Source organism: Cetorhinus maximus, chromosome 28, assembly GCF_964194155.1.
Source record: "Cetorhinus maximus chromosome 28, sCetMax3.hap1.1, whole genome shotgun sequence".
NCBI lineage: Eukaryota > Metazoa > Chordata > Chondrichthyes > Lamniformes > Cetorhinidae > Cetorhinus > Cetorhinus maximus.
In genome coordinates, this window is record NC_135906.1 from 9,034,109 (window position 1) to 9,052,024 (window position 17,916).

Here is a 17,916-nt window from a genome sequence, read left to right on the forward strand (position 1 = left end):
TGGGGGAAAAGAGGGGTGGGGTACCCATTGCCACCATCACGTGCTCCCTTGTGCCTGCTCAAGGCTTGTGGCACAGCCAACACACTAGATTTAAGGCACAGGCCTATTCCGCAAGTTGCTTCACCCCCAACTGCAGTCTCCTCAGGGAAGGGAGTTGCACCATTTCTCACCTGCCCAGTGACAGGGAATCTCAAAGGTCAAGGAAGTGGATAGCTTGCAGACACAAGCACAAGTGGCAGGGACTAGACAGATGGCTCGTTGCCAGGGAGTTTTTCCTTTCAGCAGGCAGCGTGTGGGTGACAGGGCAGACGGGAGACGGGCAGACTTCTCCTTTCAGCCGGTGAATGATGCCAACCCCATTGCTGCTCAGTGACAGCCTGTGGAGCTCAGCCCAGTAACACACGGCAGAGCCAGCGAGGGAGGACCGGGGGTGAAACCTCACAGAGAATCCAACCCCTCCGACCCCCCACCACCCACACACACACACACACACACACACACACACACACAGAGGGAGACAGGAGAACTGCACCAGTTACCCACACGATCAGCTGGTTAAGGAGTGGGTGCAATAATTTAAATACAACAGGCTCTATTCATGTGTGAACAAATGACAGCTTAGCTGTAAATGCAAAGGATTATAGGTTTTAGTGTGTATTAGTGTGAGAGAGAGGCAGAGAGAGAGGGGGAGACAGAGACAGAGAGAGGGAGAGAGAGAGAGAGACAGAGAGAGGGTGAGAGAGAGACAGAGAGAGGGTGAGAGAGAGACCGAGAGAGAGAGAGACAGAGAGAGGGAGAGAGAGACAGAGAGGGAGAAAGAGACAGAGAGGGAGAAAGAGACAGAGAGGGAGAAAGAGACAGAGAGGGAGAAAGAGACAGAGAGGGAGAAAGAGACAGAGAGGGAGAAAGAGACAGAGAGAGGGAGAGAGAGGCAGAGAGAGGGAGAGAGAGGCAGAGAGACAGAGAGAGGGAGAGAGAGACAGAGAAGGAGAGAGAGGGAGAGAGAGACAGAGAGAGGCAGAGAGAGAAAGAGTGAGGGAGAGAGAGAGAGTGAGGGAGAGAGAGACAGAGAGAGAGACAGAGAGAGACAGAGAGAGGGGGAGAGAGAGACAGAGAGAGGGAGAGAGAGGGAGAGAGAGGGAGAGAGAGGGAGAGAGAGGGAGAGAGAAGGAGAGAGAGAGAGAGAGAGAGTGTCACACACAGCGTGTGGAGAGGGGCACTAGGAATACATTACAAGGTTGCAGGATATTTCTGACTGAGATCAGTCACACAATCCCATTCAGATTGTTTAATCTTGCTTGAAGGCATTGACGCAGGTTTGATCCACGGCCAAGCATCAGACAGCTATTCGGCCGAGTTGTTGAGGGGGCGCGAAATGGTGCTGGGGTCATTGCAGCCAGTTCTAATCAGGTCAACCTCTGGATGGCAGACATCTGTCTCCCCAAACAAGGCTCACTCACAACCGTAATCCTTTCCCCCCCACACACACACACGCACAGACCCCCCCCACAAACCCCACGGTGACTCACTGTCAGCTGGAGATCAGCAGACTCACCCACTGCCTTTTCTGGCCTCCACATCAAGGCTGGAACTTGAGCTCCTGCTGTGCATGGCCAACCCAGTCAGCTGAGGCCCGCGTGACAGGAAGTAAACAGTGTCACACACGGCAGGAAGTCACTGGCATGGTGAGATTCTTTCCGGAACTTTCACCTCCACCTCGGGCCTCCGGTGCAAAAGGGTGTAAAATGGCCCCAAACAGCCCAAGGATTGCCCAAGAGTCTCCAGGAACTGAAGATCAATCTCCAGGATACAGCTGGAGGCAAAACTCGGGGGGCAAAACTCACAGGAGGCGCAAACTAATTGGCTGCTTGCTTCATTTGCTCCGAACCGTTTCGGTTCCAAGTTATAAAAAATACCACAAAAGCTGCTAGGCTGGACGAGGCAGGCGGAGAGATCCCGGTGACAAAGTCGCCAGGGTTACGTCCAGCCAGAGTCGGCAACCCTACACGGCCCAGTTCCAGGGGGTGACGCGCCAGATCCAACATGACAGCATTTCACGCCCCCCCACCCAACCACCTTGGCAAACGCACGGCTCCTTCAGTGCGAGACACCGGGATCACTGCCGGTGTCGAAACCTCCCACCGACCCACGGCAAACCCCACGAGGTCACATGGTTGGAATGGGGGGAGGGGGGGGTCACACGATGAGGAAGCACTGCACACTTGCTGCCTCCGCCCGATTGAAATATTCACCGCTGTGGGTGCAAGTGGTTCCAAATTCCTCCCCCTCCCAACTCCCAGTGCCCCCACCGCCCCCAACCCCCACCCAGTTTGGAACAGCAGGGAGCTTGTTTAATAAAAACGTGCTTAGGCGCCCTTTCAGGACAAGTCCGAGTTCAGGGTCGTTACCGGTAGCGACTTCCACCCGAACCCCCGCCCCCCCGAAGTCTCAGTAGGTTTACGGAGGTGCTCACGTTGCCTGCAAGAGGGCCCTCGTCAGGCTCAGACATTGACAGTGGGCAGCAGTACCCCCAAACAACACCCCTCCTAGAGAACCATACCTCTAGCGGGATAAAACGCCCCCAACCTGCAGGACCAGTCTACAGGAACAGGCAAGACATTAGACCGTGAGGGAAAATGTTTTTGAAGCCTATCAAAAAAAAAAGACAGTCACTCTGCAGTGTACAACCTCACGCCGATCGTACACTATACACAGTAATATCTCAGTGGAGCTTTCGCATTGGGATACATAAAACACACCAATAATTGTGCGGTCGCCAAGTGCAGGAACACAATTCGATTCTTCATCGCGAGTGGGTCCTTTTCGGTCCAAAAAAAAACAAAACAAGTCTCAAGGCCCCACACGTGTCCACTGTCCTGATGGACATGGATCCAAACGAACGGAAAACCAGTCCGAGCCGAAGCGATTCCCCCTCCGGAAAGCTGGCTTCTCGCCCGGTCGGCGGAGGGAGGGGGAGGCGAGGCTGCGGCAGGCAGGCAGGCGAAGGCGTGGGGGCTCCAGCGCTCGCTTCGGGAGGTCAGCGGGATGGCAGCAGGAGACCCGCATTCTCTCAACCTCTCGGAATGCCGAGGGAGACGTCGGCCGTCCCCGAGGTGGGCTGGAGCGTCTCCAAGCAACGGCCTCTCTTCCTCCCACCCCCAACCCCACTCCCAGCCCCCACGACCTCAGGCCTGGAGGCGGACCCCGCCGACAACATGCAACTTTGGCAGCCAATCGCACGCGTCGGGACATTTCGGGCTTTCCTGATTGGACAAATAAACAAGCTGGCTTCTTTCTTGGGACAGTGGTGTCAGCGTTAGCAAAATAGGAAGGACAGCCCCACTATTCAGGAGCAGGGGTGGGGCGGAGGGGCCCTGCAAGGAAAAACAAGGCCCGGAAAGAGCCGCTCGCACCTTGCGGTATAACCCCTAGGCCGCAGGTCAGTTCAGGCAGAAGCTGTGCTCCGAGGTTCCCCAGCTGACTGAGCCCTCAAAAGAAAGCACGCCAACTTGGGAAAGTCAGTCTTCCCCCAACACCCGTATCTTTCATACATTCTACCACAAAAAATAAAAAAAAGGGTCTTCAAAATAAAAATAGATCTCTGGAACAGTTTCACCTCGTGAGGGATCAAGTCAATTCCTTCCTGTTGGCGTCTTTTGTGACCAGGCACAGAGATCCTCAAGTGGGTGAAGGGGGCCCTCCTGTCGCTGGGCCAGGCAGCGGAAGTTCTCGCCCTACACAGTGGAGTTTTCGTGAGACGTTGAGGGTCTCTGACTCGTCGACAGCATCTGCTGCATCAGGATGTGGGATTTGACAGGGTCCCTGAAGTCGACATCCTGATGGCACGGGAAGCAGAGGATCTTCTTGAAGGTCTGGAGCATCTCCTCATCCCGGTAAGAGTAGATGAAGGGGTTGATTAAGGAGTTGAGCTCGGCTAAGAGCAGGAAGTACTTCTCCACCTTCAGAATGTCACAGCTCTTGCAGTCCACGCCGTCCAACAGCAGGACCACAAGGCCCGGAGTCCAACAGATAACAAATGCACCTGGAAGGAAGAGGAAGGAGTACGATCAGTTCACGCAGCGTGCGAGTGGAAGGACAACATACCCTGCCTCCACCACCTCCCCCACAGTATGACATTGTGCTCCCCTCCCAAAATGTTTTTAGGCATCATCCATAGCAACAAGAGATATGGTGCAAAGGCAGGTAAATAAGTGAAAGGCAGGACAGGTTCGAGGGGCTGAATGGCCTCCTGCTCCTAGGACAAATAAGATTCACTTATAGTCTGCTGCTCAAAGCCAGCTCACCACCTTCTCGAGGGCAATTAGGGATGGGCAGTAAATGGCCAGCCCAGCCAGCGAAGCCCACACATCCTGCAAACAAATCAATATATATTTTTTTTAAATTTCAGATTTATTTTAGCACAAAGGGACAACCTTCAGATTAAAAACTGGGCAGACTGCAGCTCGGGTGGTGGGGGGGGAGAAAGGGGCATCGGGAGCAAGTTACAGGCTGGAATCTAATCTTGGGGAAGCAGCTGTAAACAGTGGTGTGACCTTCCGACAGTGGATCACAGCATCAACAATAAACACACGGAGAACATAAGAGCTTGGAATTGTAAGTATGCTTGCCATGGGGAGGCAGGGCAGGGGGTGGGGGGGGGGAAAAAAGAGTCCAGCTCGCCCTCAGCTGCAACGCGGGGACAGGCCGGAAAGCCTGCGGAATGCTCCAGACAAAACAAAGCACCAAAGCCTTTTATTTTCCCAATCCAACTGCATTGCTGCCGGGCACATCTAACCTGGCCAACCTTGGTATGAATGGTCAACGTTTAGCATCGTGAACTGTTGCATTCCTGTGTGGCTCACTCTTACTTTGAACACATCGTTGGCCTTACCGTCACACTAGGGCAGAGAAACTCAGTCCCCCATGGCTACCGTTTCCTAGACAATTAGGACAGGGACGAGGAGCGGGCCCAATCAGCATCTCGGGCCGCTTTCGTCATTCAGTTAAATCGCGGCCGATCCGTATCTTAACTCCATTTAACCGCTACGGTTCTCGCCCAACTAAAATCGATCACTCGGTTTTGAGGGTTTACAATTGCTCCCCCTCCCCCACGGGCCTCGAGAGTTTTGGCTGGAAGGAGTGCTCCAGATTGCCACTAGTTACACTAGTTACATGGATAACCAGCAGAAACCTGCTCTAAAGCTGTAGGAATCCGTTTTGTGCCTCTACAGGATTTCCCCCTTTAACTCCCATGAGCAGCAGTGACAGATTACCAGGCATTAACTACCAAACTAACTTATTGACCAATAAATGCACCCACTCGGACACACACACACACACACACACACACACACATATACAAAATAACACCAAATCAGCAAATAATCTCATTTATATTTGATAATTAAGCTGCTGTTCTCATCAACTACAAAATCTACCTAACGAATTCTCCAATTGGAACAGCCCTAGTTAATAACTGCTCCTCAAAAGGAAAATATAGTTACAGGAATTAGTAATGTGAGGTGTCATTGAGTTCAAACAGATGTTGCAGTTAGATGGGGCTTCCCATTTCACAACAGCATGCGTTTGGGTCAAGTGAGGAGTCAAACCAAAAGAATTCAGAGACAATCAAACTATAATCATTACAATATTCGAGGTTCGGGCATAAGTTGTGAAATGCAGCCTGTCTGTACCTGTCTGAGTTAATAGAATGTTAATACCAAACAAATCCAGCTTTCAATCAAACCAGCTCCACAAGGGTTACAGCCTTGTTTTTTTTTTTAAGTTCCTTTTTAGGTTGTTAGGTGCTGTTCAGTGGGTAGCACACTTGTCTCTATGTCGAAAGGTTGTGGGTACAAGCCCCACTCCAGAGACTTAGCCCAAAAGCTAGGCTGACACAGCCAGTGCAGTACTGAGGGAGCCCTGCACTGCTGGAGATGCCATCTTTCATTTGAAACTTTAAACTGAGATCCTGCCCGTCCTCAGGTTGATATAAAAGATCCCATGGCATTATTTTGAAGAGCTGGGGAGTTCTCCTCAAGCGTCCTGGTCAATATTTATCCCTCAACCAAAATCATTAAAATGTCCAAGTTCTGGGCATTATGAGCAAATTGGCTGCCAGGTTCCATTTTGCCTCAGGGGCTGGGTGGGGTGGGTATGGAATCCAGAGTTGGCCTTGTTGGGATATCACTTTAAGAGGAGAATATTCTAATGAGTAAGTAGCCAGGATGTAAACCACGTGACCAGCAGACATTGTTCAGAGGAGTTTTCCGTTTATCTGGCAGCATGTGGTGTGAAGGAATTGCAGCTCCACTTTCCTGTTAACAATAGCTGTTGAATCTTTATAGTAAATATGTCTGCTGAGCAATCCTGTACGACATCTTCAAATAAACAGAATCTACATTTAGTTTAGCATTCCTGTGCGAGGTTAAGTTTGTATTAAGCAAACACAGAAACACAATATGCCACCCCATTAGTGAGAGACAGGACTTCTACTCCACAGTTAAATTAACCATGGACACCTACTGGAGTGTGTGTGTTTGTGGACATGGCTCCCAGGGAGGTACAGTGATGCTGGATTTAAGTGAACTCAGCGTATCCAGCCTTTTATCAAAGGTGCATCAGCCAGTTGGCACAAGGGAAACCCCCAGACGCAGAGCCGGGGTCAGAGCCCGGAGAAGTATAAGGAGAAACACAAGGACAGGGAGGGCAAAGCGCACAGCCACCGGGTTGAGGGGCCAGGAGCGAGGGGCAGCCTGTGCCACAGGCCCAGGGCATTGCCAGACTGAGGGAGGAAATCAGTCAAGCAGACCTTAAAACAGAGCAGAGATTTCCAAACACACGTCAGGCAAGTGAGCGAGGGGCAGATTGGATTGGTTGTACCTGGAGGCATTGCGACTTTCAACTTGCTGAGGCCTGGTAATAAACTCACCATACAGGCTTGAGCAACTTACATTCCAATGTCTAACATGCCCTGTCTTAGGCCAATGGAGGTTGTAAGATGTTTATACGTGTATTTGTATAACAAGCACACATACACACACACAAACACAGGTCAAGGACAAGTGAAGGTTGCACACTGTTTGAAAATCCTCTTCCCACAGTTCCCTAAACCCATCCCTCCGTTACCCCAACTCTTGTCTGTCCATCCCACGAGTTGCCTGTCTTTTCAATCTGCACTGCCTCACGTGACATTATTCCAAATCTCCTCCCCCTGAGCAGCACCTTCTCCTGGCGCCAGCTTTTATATCATTCCTCCCTCAGGGAAACAGATCTCTTCTGCTCTGTTTCCTGATGACCCCCCCCACCTTCCCGCAATAGCTCGCAGAGCTCAGTGGGGTCTGCCCCTGAAGCCCCGAGCCTCCAGATAGGAGCATAAAAGTTGGCATGCACGGTGCTTGGGCCGAGTGGCCTGTTTCTGTGCCGAATATCGCATGGGACCTGATGCCCTCCAACAACTGCCACCTCCCCCCCCCGCAACTTCATCATTCTCACATCTAGCAAGTACATGATGGGCCAAATGTCCTCCTCCTGTGCTGTTACCCAGCTCCATGATTCTGCCTGACGGGCTATGCAATGACAGCAGAGAAATCCTGCGCTCACCAGCCACACGCACTGGTGGGACGAATGTGACTCGACCACCTACAGGAGGGGCAAACCTCAGGCTAAATTTCCCCCTCCCTCGATTCAGGGAGGCCCCGGGGATGGGGGGGACTGCCGCCCCACAGCCAATAGGGGACCAAAGCGGGATCTTTCTGCTCTGCCCGGCTCAGCGGCCACAACTGGACAGATGGGAGTCGAGTTGCTAGGAAATTCTCACCGTGGATTAACTCGGTCGCTCAGCCTGCGGTTAGACTCAAGTCGTTCAGGGCAACAACCGAGCACCACCGTTGAAACAGCCAGCAGCAGCAGCGCACCACCCCCCCTGCCCTCCTCCTCCAGCAAGATATGGAGCAGGCCATTCAGCCCTCGAGCCTGCTCTGCCATTCAATAAAATCATGGCTGATCTTTCTACCTTTCTGCACAATCCCCATGTCAATTAACTCCCATAACACTCAAAGATCTCCATTTTGAACATGCTCATTGACTGAACTTCCAAAACCCTCTGGGGTAGAGAATTCCAAACATTCACAATCTTCCAGGTGAAGAAACCTTTCATCTCAATCCTAAATGGCCACCCCCACCCCCTTTAACCTGAAACTCTGACCCCTTGTTCTAGACTCTTCTTCCAGGGGAAACATCATCTCAGCTTCTACTCTGTCAAGTCTCTCAAGAATTTTAGATATTTCAATAAGATCATCCCTCATTCTTCTAAACCCCAGGGAAGCACGAGGTTAAGCAACACTTCCGACATCTGCTGCTCGTTAAAAGGTCCCGTTCAGGCCGACGTGGCCCTGACTCACGCCATGCTGCACTCTGCTTCCAGGTCAAAGGGCAAGCACACGGGTCAGCCAGATAGCCCGAGGCGAGAGGCCCCCACCAAATCTTGGTGCCGTTGAAGGGCTCCGCAAATGAGAAGGAGGAACTGATGAACAACCCTGAGCAGAGGGGGAACATCCTTCCTTCCTTCACGACGAAGTTTTCCCCAAATAGAGGGACAGGGGTTTCTCGTGATCACTGGCACAGCTGCTGTAGGGGGCAACTACTCGCCCACCCTCGAACTCCGGTGCCTTGGCCAGTATTGACCCCTCAACCGTCATCACTCACAACAGATGATCCGCCCGCACACTGCAGTTTGTGGGATCTTGCTGTGCTCAAAACTGCCCACCGCATCAACAAGTGGCTACACTTCAAAAATCCTTCATTGGCTGCACAGCACTTTGGGGGCACCCCAAGATGGCGAAAGGCACTACAGAAACACAAGTTCCATCTCTGCTCTTCACAAAATGATGCCCCGCCCGTCACTGTTACCAAGGGCAATGCCGGTCCAGAGTGCGCCAAAAGGTTCGAGATGTGACAAAGCCACACACACACACACACACACACACACAAGGATAATCCGAGTCTCTTCTCCAAAGCCTTTCGCTGAGGCGCTAAGTGTTTCTGCTGTCCCACTCCTGACAGAATTTGGCCGCTCCCTGTAAACTCCAGCTTGAGGCCTGGATTAATGCAACGGCCTACAGGGCCTTGTCTGCAGTGAGTCACCACGATGACCCTTAGCAACCACTACAGCTCTTTGAGTTTAGCAAAATGCATGGTGAAGGCAGATTGTAAACATTCGATGGAGCCATTTAAGTATTTTTGCTACACGTGTGTGTTTAAACAGATTGGGGGAATGGGAGGGGAGGGATTTGTGGGGCAGCCTTGAAGGTTCGTTGCATCGCACTCTGTCCAGCTCCCTTACCCACACAGCAGCAGCAAGTGGGGTGGCGGGGGGGGTCTTACCCGATCCCCTCAAACTCTAACTCAAGGGGCAAGAAACAAGAGCATTAATTGGTGGAGAGGGTGCTGACACTGCACCACTGCACCCCACCACCCCGTGCAGAATGTGGCTTGGTGCCAAACCACCCCAGTGCTTGTGGCATGGCTCAGACACAGGCCCGACTGCCCTCCCCAACCTACCCGACTGGTAAGCCTCTGCTTGCCAGCATAAGCCAAAGGTCGCATGATACCCATGAGTTGTTGGGAACCCCAGAACCCGTGGGTCCTACCCTCAATGTCTGTCACCATTCCAGTAAATCTACTCTCCACATGCTGTCAAGAGTGCGTGTGTTGTGCGGTACCCAGAAAGGAACACAGCAACCTGTGATTTATGAAGGCTCACTATAGCTGTCTTGGTATTTTATGGATCGGCATGGAGTGAACTCTGAAAACAGCTCACTGTCATGTCGAGGTTTCTGCTTCTGTTGGACAGTGAGGCATCAATCTTGTGGCATGACCTTACAGAGTGTGTGTGCGCGTGTGTGTGTGTTTGTGAGAGAGAGAGAGAGAGTGGGGGGGTGACAAGAGCTGGGATTGAGAAACACACAACTTCTGGTCAACCTGTCTCCAGGACAATGGGCTAGTGTTTAGATTAGGGGGAGGGGCATATTTACATTGCAATCTCTGCTAGGAGACTGACGCCTCAGGGAGAGGATGAGAGAGACAAGCAGAAAGAATTTAAGAACCACTCCAATGCTAAAAACAAAAAGATAAAAACAAAGAACTGCGGACGCTGGAAATCCAAAACAAAAACAGAATTACCTGGAAAAAACTCAGCAGGTCTGGCAGCATCGGCGGAGAAGAATAAAGTTGACATTTCGAGTCCTCATGACCCTTCAACAGACTCCAATGCTACTTCTCTCAGAACACTGGGTATGTTAACGCCCTCCTAGTCTCTGCTTGCATTGCAGGCTGGGCTATCTACATCCTGATCCAGGCAGACCTGTTGCCCAGGCAACCAGCAGGGAGCGTTAACAAACTACCATTAACAGGAAATCACACTCCTCCACAAACTGCAATTCCCAAAATGCACAGATTCATAAACAAGCAAATATTGCTAAATCTTCAGCCAATGCCTCCTTTCCCATTCAGTGTAACCAGATAGCGATTGTATTCGCTGTCCACATGTACAAACATAGGCCTGTGTTTCTATAATGCCTTTCTCCTTCCAAAGCGCTTTACAGCCAATGAAGTACTTTTGAAACGTAGTCCCTGCTGTAATATAAGGAACTCCCACCCACTAATTTATGCACAGCAAGCTCCCACAAACAGCAACGTGATCATGGCCAATCTGTTTCTGTGACATTGATTGAAGGGTAATTATTGAACAGGACAAGAACTCCCGTGGTCCTCTTCAAAATAGAGCCATGGGGTCTTTTCCTTCCACCCACAAGGCCAGACGACGCCTCGGTTTAACATCTCATCTGAAAACTGGCACCTCCGACACTGCAGCAGTCCCTCAGTACTGCACTGGGAGTGTGACGCCGGACTACGGGCTCATGTCTTGAGAGTGGGGCTTGAACCCATAACCTTCTGACTCAAAGTATCCTAATCCCATGTACCTGCCCCATTCCCATATCCCTTTACCTCTCTTTCTTCCAACTGCCTAGATAGCATATTCCTGAACATTGATATGCTCGGATTCAGCCACTGACTCATAGTAAATTCCACAAGCTGCTCCACAATTCCCACAAAGTTGTTCAAAGAATAAATGCTTCTCCTGTCCTGTTCTAAACCTCTCCTGTAAACTTATATCCATGTCAACCTCTTTTGAGAGTCCTTGGCAGCTGGTGGAACTTAAATTCAAATAGTCGTTTGGTAGTATTGGGCTTGAGTATTATTGAAAAAAAGAGATTTTTTTTGTCAAAGCTTTTCATCTTGCACTCATCAGGACAATTCGCAAGAATACCAAATGTAACGGTATGCTGTATGAGAAGAGAGCGCCGATTGGTTGGCAAGTAGACTCTGATTGGCAGAGGCGTTGCCATGGAGAATGCACCAGTTGATGGTGACTGACAGTTAACTGCGGAGCATTGTTTGAAATTTAAACCAGGAAGCTTGACTGATTGGTCAAGGCATTGCCCTGGGGAATGAACCAGCGAATGGCTGTCACTTATTTTGTTTAGCTGAAACAAGTGCAGTGTGCGTACATGCTCTGTCCACAAAGAACATGTATGTTTGTGAACTGTCCTGATGAGTGCAAGACGAAAAGCTTTGACAAAATGTGTCTCTTTTTTTCATCAAAATTTAAAATCAATTAATAAATCTGGAATATGAAGCTAGTCTCAGTAATAGTGACCATGAAACTATCACTGATTGTCATAAAAACACATCTGGTTCACTCATGTCTTTTAGGGAAGGAAATCTTCCGTCCTTAGCGGGCCTGGCCTACATGCAACTCCAGGCCCACAACAATGTGATTAACTCTTCACTGCTCTCTGAAATGGCCTAGGAATTAGTAACTGAGGGTAATTAGGGATGGACAATAAATGCTGGCCTTGTCAGCATCGCGCACATCCCATGAGAAAGCTGAAAAAAAACTTTCAAACACTCTGAGACCGAGGAAGTATTGGAAACAGTCCGTTTCTGTCCATCTTGTCTCATCTCTTGATGATGTTAACTACCACTGTTAAATCTCCTTGTTACCTCCTCTCTTCATCTCATTTGAGTGGTGGCAGGACCCTGGAAACAGGAGAACAATGGGGAGAGAATGCACAACCTCACCCTTAGAATGTGATTCCTGTCGGCAACAACTTGTATTTATGTAGCACCTTTAATATCGTAAAACATTCCAAGCTGCTTCACAGAAGCGTTATAAAACATACAAACTAGGAGCAGGAGTAGGCCACTCAGCCCCTTGCCATTCAATAAGATCATGGCTGATCTGGTGTGGCCTCAACTTCACATTCCCACCAACCACCAAAAATCTTTCACCCCCTTGCTTACCAAGAACCTATCTGCCTCTGCCTTAAAAATATTCAAAGGCTCTGCTTCCACCGCCTCTTGAGGAAGAGAGTTCCAAAGGCTCTCAACCTTCAGAAAAAGTTTCTCCTCATCTCTGTCTTAAATGGGGGGGCCCCTTATTTTTAAACAGTGATTCCTAGCTCTAGATTCTCCCACAAGAGGAAACATCCTCTCCACATCCACCCTGTCAAGACTGCTCAAGATTTTATATGTTTCAATCAAGTTGACTCTTACTCTTCTAAACTCCAACAGATACAAGCCTAGCCTGCCCATAGGAACATAGGAACAGAAGAGGGCCATTCAGCCCACTGAGCCTACTCTGCCATTCAATACAATCATGGCTGATTGAACTCTTCAATGCCTTTTACCCACACTATCCCCATAACCCTTTATGTTATTGTTAATCAGAAATCTACCAATCTCTACTTTAAACATACTCAGTGACTGAGCTTCCACAGCCCCATGGGGTAGGGAATTCCAAAGATTCACAACCCTCTGAGTTAAAAAAAAACGATTAGCAAGCAGGATAGACTCAGGGCACTTCTGCACTACCTGCCTGGTTCATTCCCTCTCCGTCTGTACGCTTCTGACCTGCGGTGTGACCACCTCCCTAAACGTGCTATCCCACATAGTCCTCTGCCTCACAGATGCAGGACAGTGACTCCAGCCGCCGCTCAAGTTCCCAAACCCGGAGCTCAAGCTTGTGCAGCTGGTGACACTTCCTCCAGATGTGTTTGTCGGGGACACGTGGTGCGTCTACGACTTCACACATACCGCAGGATGTGCACTGCAGCTGGCCGAGCCGACCTGCCATCCTGTAACTCTAAAAACTATGAATTGCACTTAAGAGTAAGTAGAATAAATAGAATAAATGACAAGTAACAACTTTAGTACACTTACGCTAACTTTATCTTACTTTGGTCTACATTATTATTTTATTTCACTTTGACTTGATTTAACTTCCCTATTGCTCGTGTTCCCTCCTGAACTCAAAGCAGCTACTTTGTTTTTATAAATGATTCATTTTTCTCATTTTAAACTATTTAAACACACTTCCTAACAGCAGCTTCTCACCAGACAAGGAACTTACAGTTTTCCTGTGGATGTCACTCCTGGATTTTTAAAAACTCAGCCTACTGCCCGAGTAGAGGTGTCCCTTGCAGGCCTTGCTGTCTCCGCTTGCTCCCGGAAGGGAAGGTTGTCGTAAGACATGCCACCCATTCCAGGTGTTAGTCTAGTACACCTTCTCTGAACTGCTTCCAATGCTTTTAAATCCTTCCTTAACATTCGTTTCGTAGTATAGAACTTGAGTATTGCTGAAAAAGAGAGACTTTTTTTTGTCAAAGCTTTTCATCTTGCACTCGTCAGGACAATTCACAAGAAAATACCAACGTCAGGGGAAACAACATGTTTATACTGTATGAGAAGTCAATGCTGATTGGCAGATTGGAAGAACATGTATACACATTGTGCCTATTTCAGCTAAACAAAATAAGTGACATCCATTCACTGGTTCACTCCCCAGGGCAACGTCTTGACCAATCAGTCAGGCTGCCTGCTTTAAATTTCAAACAATGCTCGGCATTTAACTGTCAGTCACCATCAACTTGTGCATTCTCCATGGCAATGCCTCTAACAATCAGAGTCCATTAGCCAACCAATCAGCACTCTCTTCACATACAGTATAAATATGTTGTTTCCCCTGATATTGGTATTTACTTGCAAATCATCCTGACGAGTGCAAGATGAAAGGTTTTGACAAAAATGTCTTTTTTCAGCAATCCTTCCTTAAATAAGGAGACCAATATTGTACATAGTATTCGGGATGTGTTCACGCCCTGTATAACCGAAGCATAACCTCTCTACCTTTTTGTTCAATTCCATTTGCAATAAGTGATAACTTTCTATTAACTTTCTGAATTACATGCTGTGCCTGCATACTAATCTTTTTGTATTTCATGCACTAGGACACCCAGATCCTTCTGCATCTCCGAGCTCTACAATCTCTCACCGTTTAGATAATATGCTTCTTTTTTATTCTTTCTGCCAAAATGAACAATTTCACATTTGCCCACATTATACTCTATTTGCCAGATCTTTGCCCACTCACATAACCTATCTATATCCCTTTGTAGCCTCGTGTCCTCTTTGCATCTTACTATCCTACCTATCCACGTGTCATCAGCAAATTTAGCAACCATAGTCCCTTCATTCAAGTCATTTATATAAATTGTAAAAGTTGAGGCCCCAGCACTGATCCCTGTAGCACACCAGTTGCTACATCCTGCTAATCAGAAAATGACCCATGTATGCCTACTCTCTGTTTCCTGTTAGCTAGCCAATCTTCTATCCATGGCAAATGTTACCCACTACACCATGAGCTTTTATTTTCTGCAATAACCTTTGATCTGGCACCTTATCACATGCCTTCTGAAAATCTAAGTATAGTACATCCACCGGTTCCCCTTTACCCACGGCACATGTTACTTCTTGAGAGAACTCTAATAATTAAGTTAAACATCTAAGTGCCCTGCTATAATGTCTAATAACAGCATCCAACATTTTCCCTATGACAGATGTTAAGTTAACATGCCTGTAGTTTCCTATTTTCTGTCTCCCTCCCTTTTTGAATAAATGAGTTATATTTGCTATTTTCCAATCTAATGGAACCTTTCCTGAATCTAGGGAATTTTGGAAAATTAAAACCAATGTCAACTATCTCACTAGCCGCTTTTTTAAGACCCTAGGATGAAGTTCATCAGGGCCTGGGGACTTGTCAGCTCATAGTTCTAACAATTTGCTCACTACCATTTCCCTGGCGTCAGGAAGATATAATCACTTCCAAAATGTTATTGGAAATTTATTGTAAAATAGCAATAGTGGGATATGTCTATGTGTGAGTCTGTGTGAGACTTAATTGAATTAGAGACAGCTAATCTGGGCACTTTGATGTAAGAAGAGAAGTTAGGTTTGAAATGTTAATTAGGTAAACATCGGAAGTTTGAGGTGTGAAGTGCAAAGGGAACGTTTGCATTTTTAAACAAACTATAATGACTCGAATTCAAAGGAGGGGGTGTAATGTATACAAAGCCAGCAGGAGTAGTAAGAAATAGTGTGTTCATTTATTTTTCCCCAAAGATTATTGGTGGAATTGGTACCAGAATAGATTTTTATTAGTAGTGAGTTAAAGTTCAAAAGACATTGTAAAACAAGGGAATTTGCATGCAAAGAGGAAAATATGTATAAAGGAGAGAAAACTGTTTGTAAGATCCAACATGTGTGAAAAGCCTGCAGCCTGTATGTGCCAAGCTGCTGCCTCCAGGGACTTAAGAGAGCTCACTTTGAATCTGACTGTTCAGGGTATCTTAAAATCTGTGTCTTACTGTTACCTTAACGAAAGTGTAACTGGGAGTTAGATTGATTGGTGGATTTAGAAGTTATCATAGTAGTAATTTGTAGATCTATGTAAGTATTTAAAATCATTTCTCTTATCAATAAATGTTTAATTTAGTTTTATAAAAACCTATCAAGTCTCGGTGGTCTTAACACTGAATTCAAAGTCCGCATCTCGAAACATACAAATTGAAAATTAGTTGTTTCAAGTTTCCCACTGGGATTTGAACAGCTCAGCATTTAACCATCTGCTGTGTCATAACACCTGGTGATTGTAATTTTCTTGAGTTCCTCCCTTCCTTCCAATTCCTGATTTACAGCTATTTCTGGGATGTTACTTGTATCCACTATAGTGAAGACCGACGCAAAATACCTGATCAATTCACCTGCCATCTCCTTATTTTCCATCATTAATTCCCCAGACTCACTTTCTATGGGACCAACGCTCACTTAATTAACTCTTTTGTTTAATTAAATATCTATAGAAACTCTTACTATCATTATATTTCTAGCTAGCTTCCCCTCGTACTCTTATTTTTGCTTCTAGTCATTCTTTGCTGTTTTTTATATTCTGTCCAATCTTCTAACCTGCCACCCAACCTTGCGCAATTTTGTTTACTCTTTAAAGTTTGATACTAACCATGGATGGTGGGTCCTCCCTTTGGAATTTTTCTTTCTCGTTGGAATGTATCTATTCTGTAATATCCCCTTAAATGTCTGCCACTGTATTTCTGTTGACCTATCCCTTAGCCTAATTTGCCTAATTGAGCTGCAAGACGGGATATTAGGGTGGGGTTAACATTTGGTTTGAAGGAGAAAAGTGAAGTGGAGAAGTTGAGGGGGGCATTTACAGAACTTGGGGCCTCAGCAGCTGAAGGCAAGGCTGCTGATGGTACAGTGATTAAAATCAGGGATTTACAAGGGGGCAGAATTGGAGGAGCGCAGATATTGTGGAGGGTTGTGGGGTTAGAAGAGATTACAGAGATAGGGAGGGATGAGGCCATGGAAGAATTTGAACACCAGAGTCAGAGTTTTAAAACTACACTAAGGAACGGCCAACCAGGGTCACAGATATTGTCCAGTGAACAGATGACCCACAGTGACTGGGCTATCCTGAGCTAGTTTACCTCGGTTGAGATGCCAGATGTAGAACCCACATTTCTATGGTGTCTTATCTGTCTCCTTATCTATCTCCTGAAGCACTTCATACACAATGAACTACTTCGATGTGCAGCCACTGTTAAAGCGGACACAGCAGCCACTCTGACATAGCAAGATTCCACCAATAGCAAGGACGTGAATGGACAGTTCATCAGCTCTAAGTTGAAGGATAAATATCCGCCAGGACACCAGGGATAACATTCCTGCTCATCTTCAAAACAGCGTGGTGGGATCATTTACATCCACCTGAGGGGACAGGCAGGGCTTCAGATGAACAGCTAGAAAATGGCATCGCCAACAGTGCAGCACTCCCTCCATACTGCACCGCATTGTCAGCCTGGGTTTTGTGCTCCAGTCCTGGAGTGGGACTTGAACCCACAACCTTCTGACTCCAAGGCGAGAGTGCTGCCCACCAAACACTGCCAATGCTGAGGGAAGCTTTCATTATCTGAATTATCCCAGGGCAGGGAAAGGCAGGGGTTCTCGCTTCCAGTTTTATGTGGGTAAATCCAGGGAGGACAGAGATCAGGCTCATGTGGGATGTCCCAATGGAGAAGCCTTTCTAAATTATAATCTAAATCTAGCATAGCTCCCCTCTATTTTGTTATCTACCTGAATAGCAAGTACCTGATTGGACGATGTGGTGGGATTGGCTTCCCACCAATTACATTATTGCTCTCTGTTCAAAAATCAGTCTGCTGCCATTTTAAGCACTGGTCAATATTCATCACCAATTAACTGGAGTTCAGAATTCATTGAGCATTCAGTACAGCCTCTGCTCTCACTCAGCAGGGTGTAGGCCTTAGAAATTTGAACACACACACGTACACACACACACACACACATACACACACATGCTGGAATTCTACAGCTGAAAATTCAGGGCGGGGGTGGTGGGAGGAAGTCCACCTTCTCATAGCCGGGAAGCCCCACAGCGCTTAAATAGCTATCACGGTGTTAACTGGCTCAGGGCAGGAT

The 17,916-nt window shown here is 47.7% G+C and overlaps 1 protein-coding gene across 1 annotated transcript in view; it reads right to left on the bottom strand.

Annotated features, from left to right (window-relative positions):
• Nucleotides 1-3,704: 3,704 nt before the first annotated feature.
• The window catches only part of lpar2a (lysophosphatidic acid receptor 2a), a 29,251-nt gene continuing 15,039 nt past the window's right edge, over nt 3,705-17,916 (bottom strand). The window contains exon 2 of the mRNA XM_078531145.1: nt 3,705-4,042. Coding sequence (XP_078387271.1) covers nt 3,735-4,042 — 308 coding nt within the window. The 3' untranslated portion in view covers nt 3,705-3,734. The remainder of the gene's footprint in view (nt 4,043-17,916) is intronic.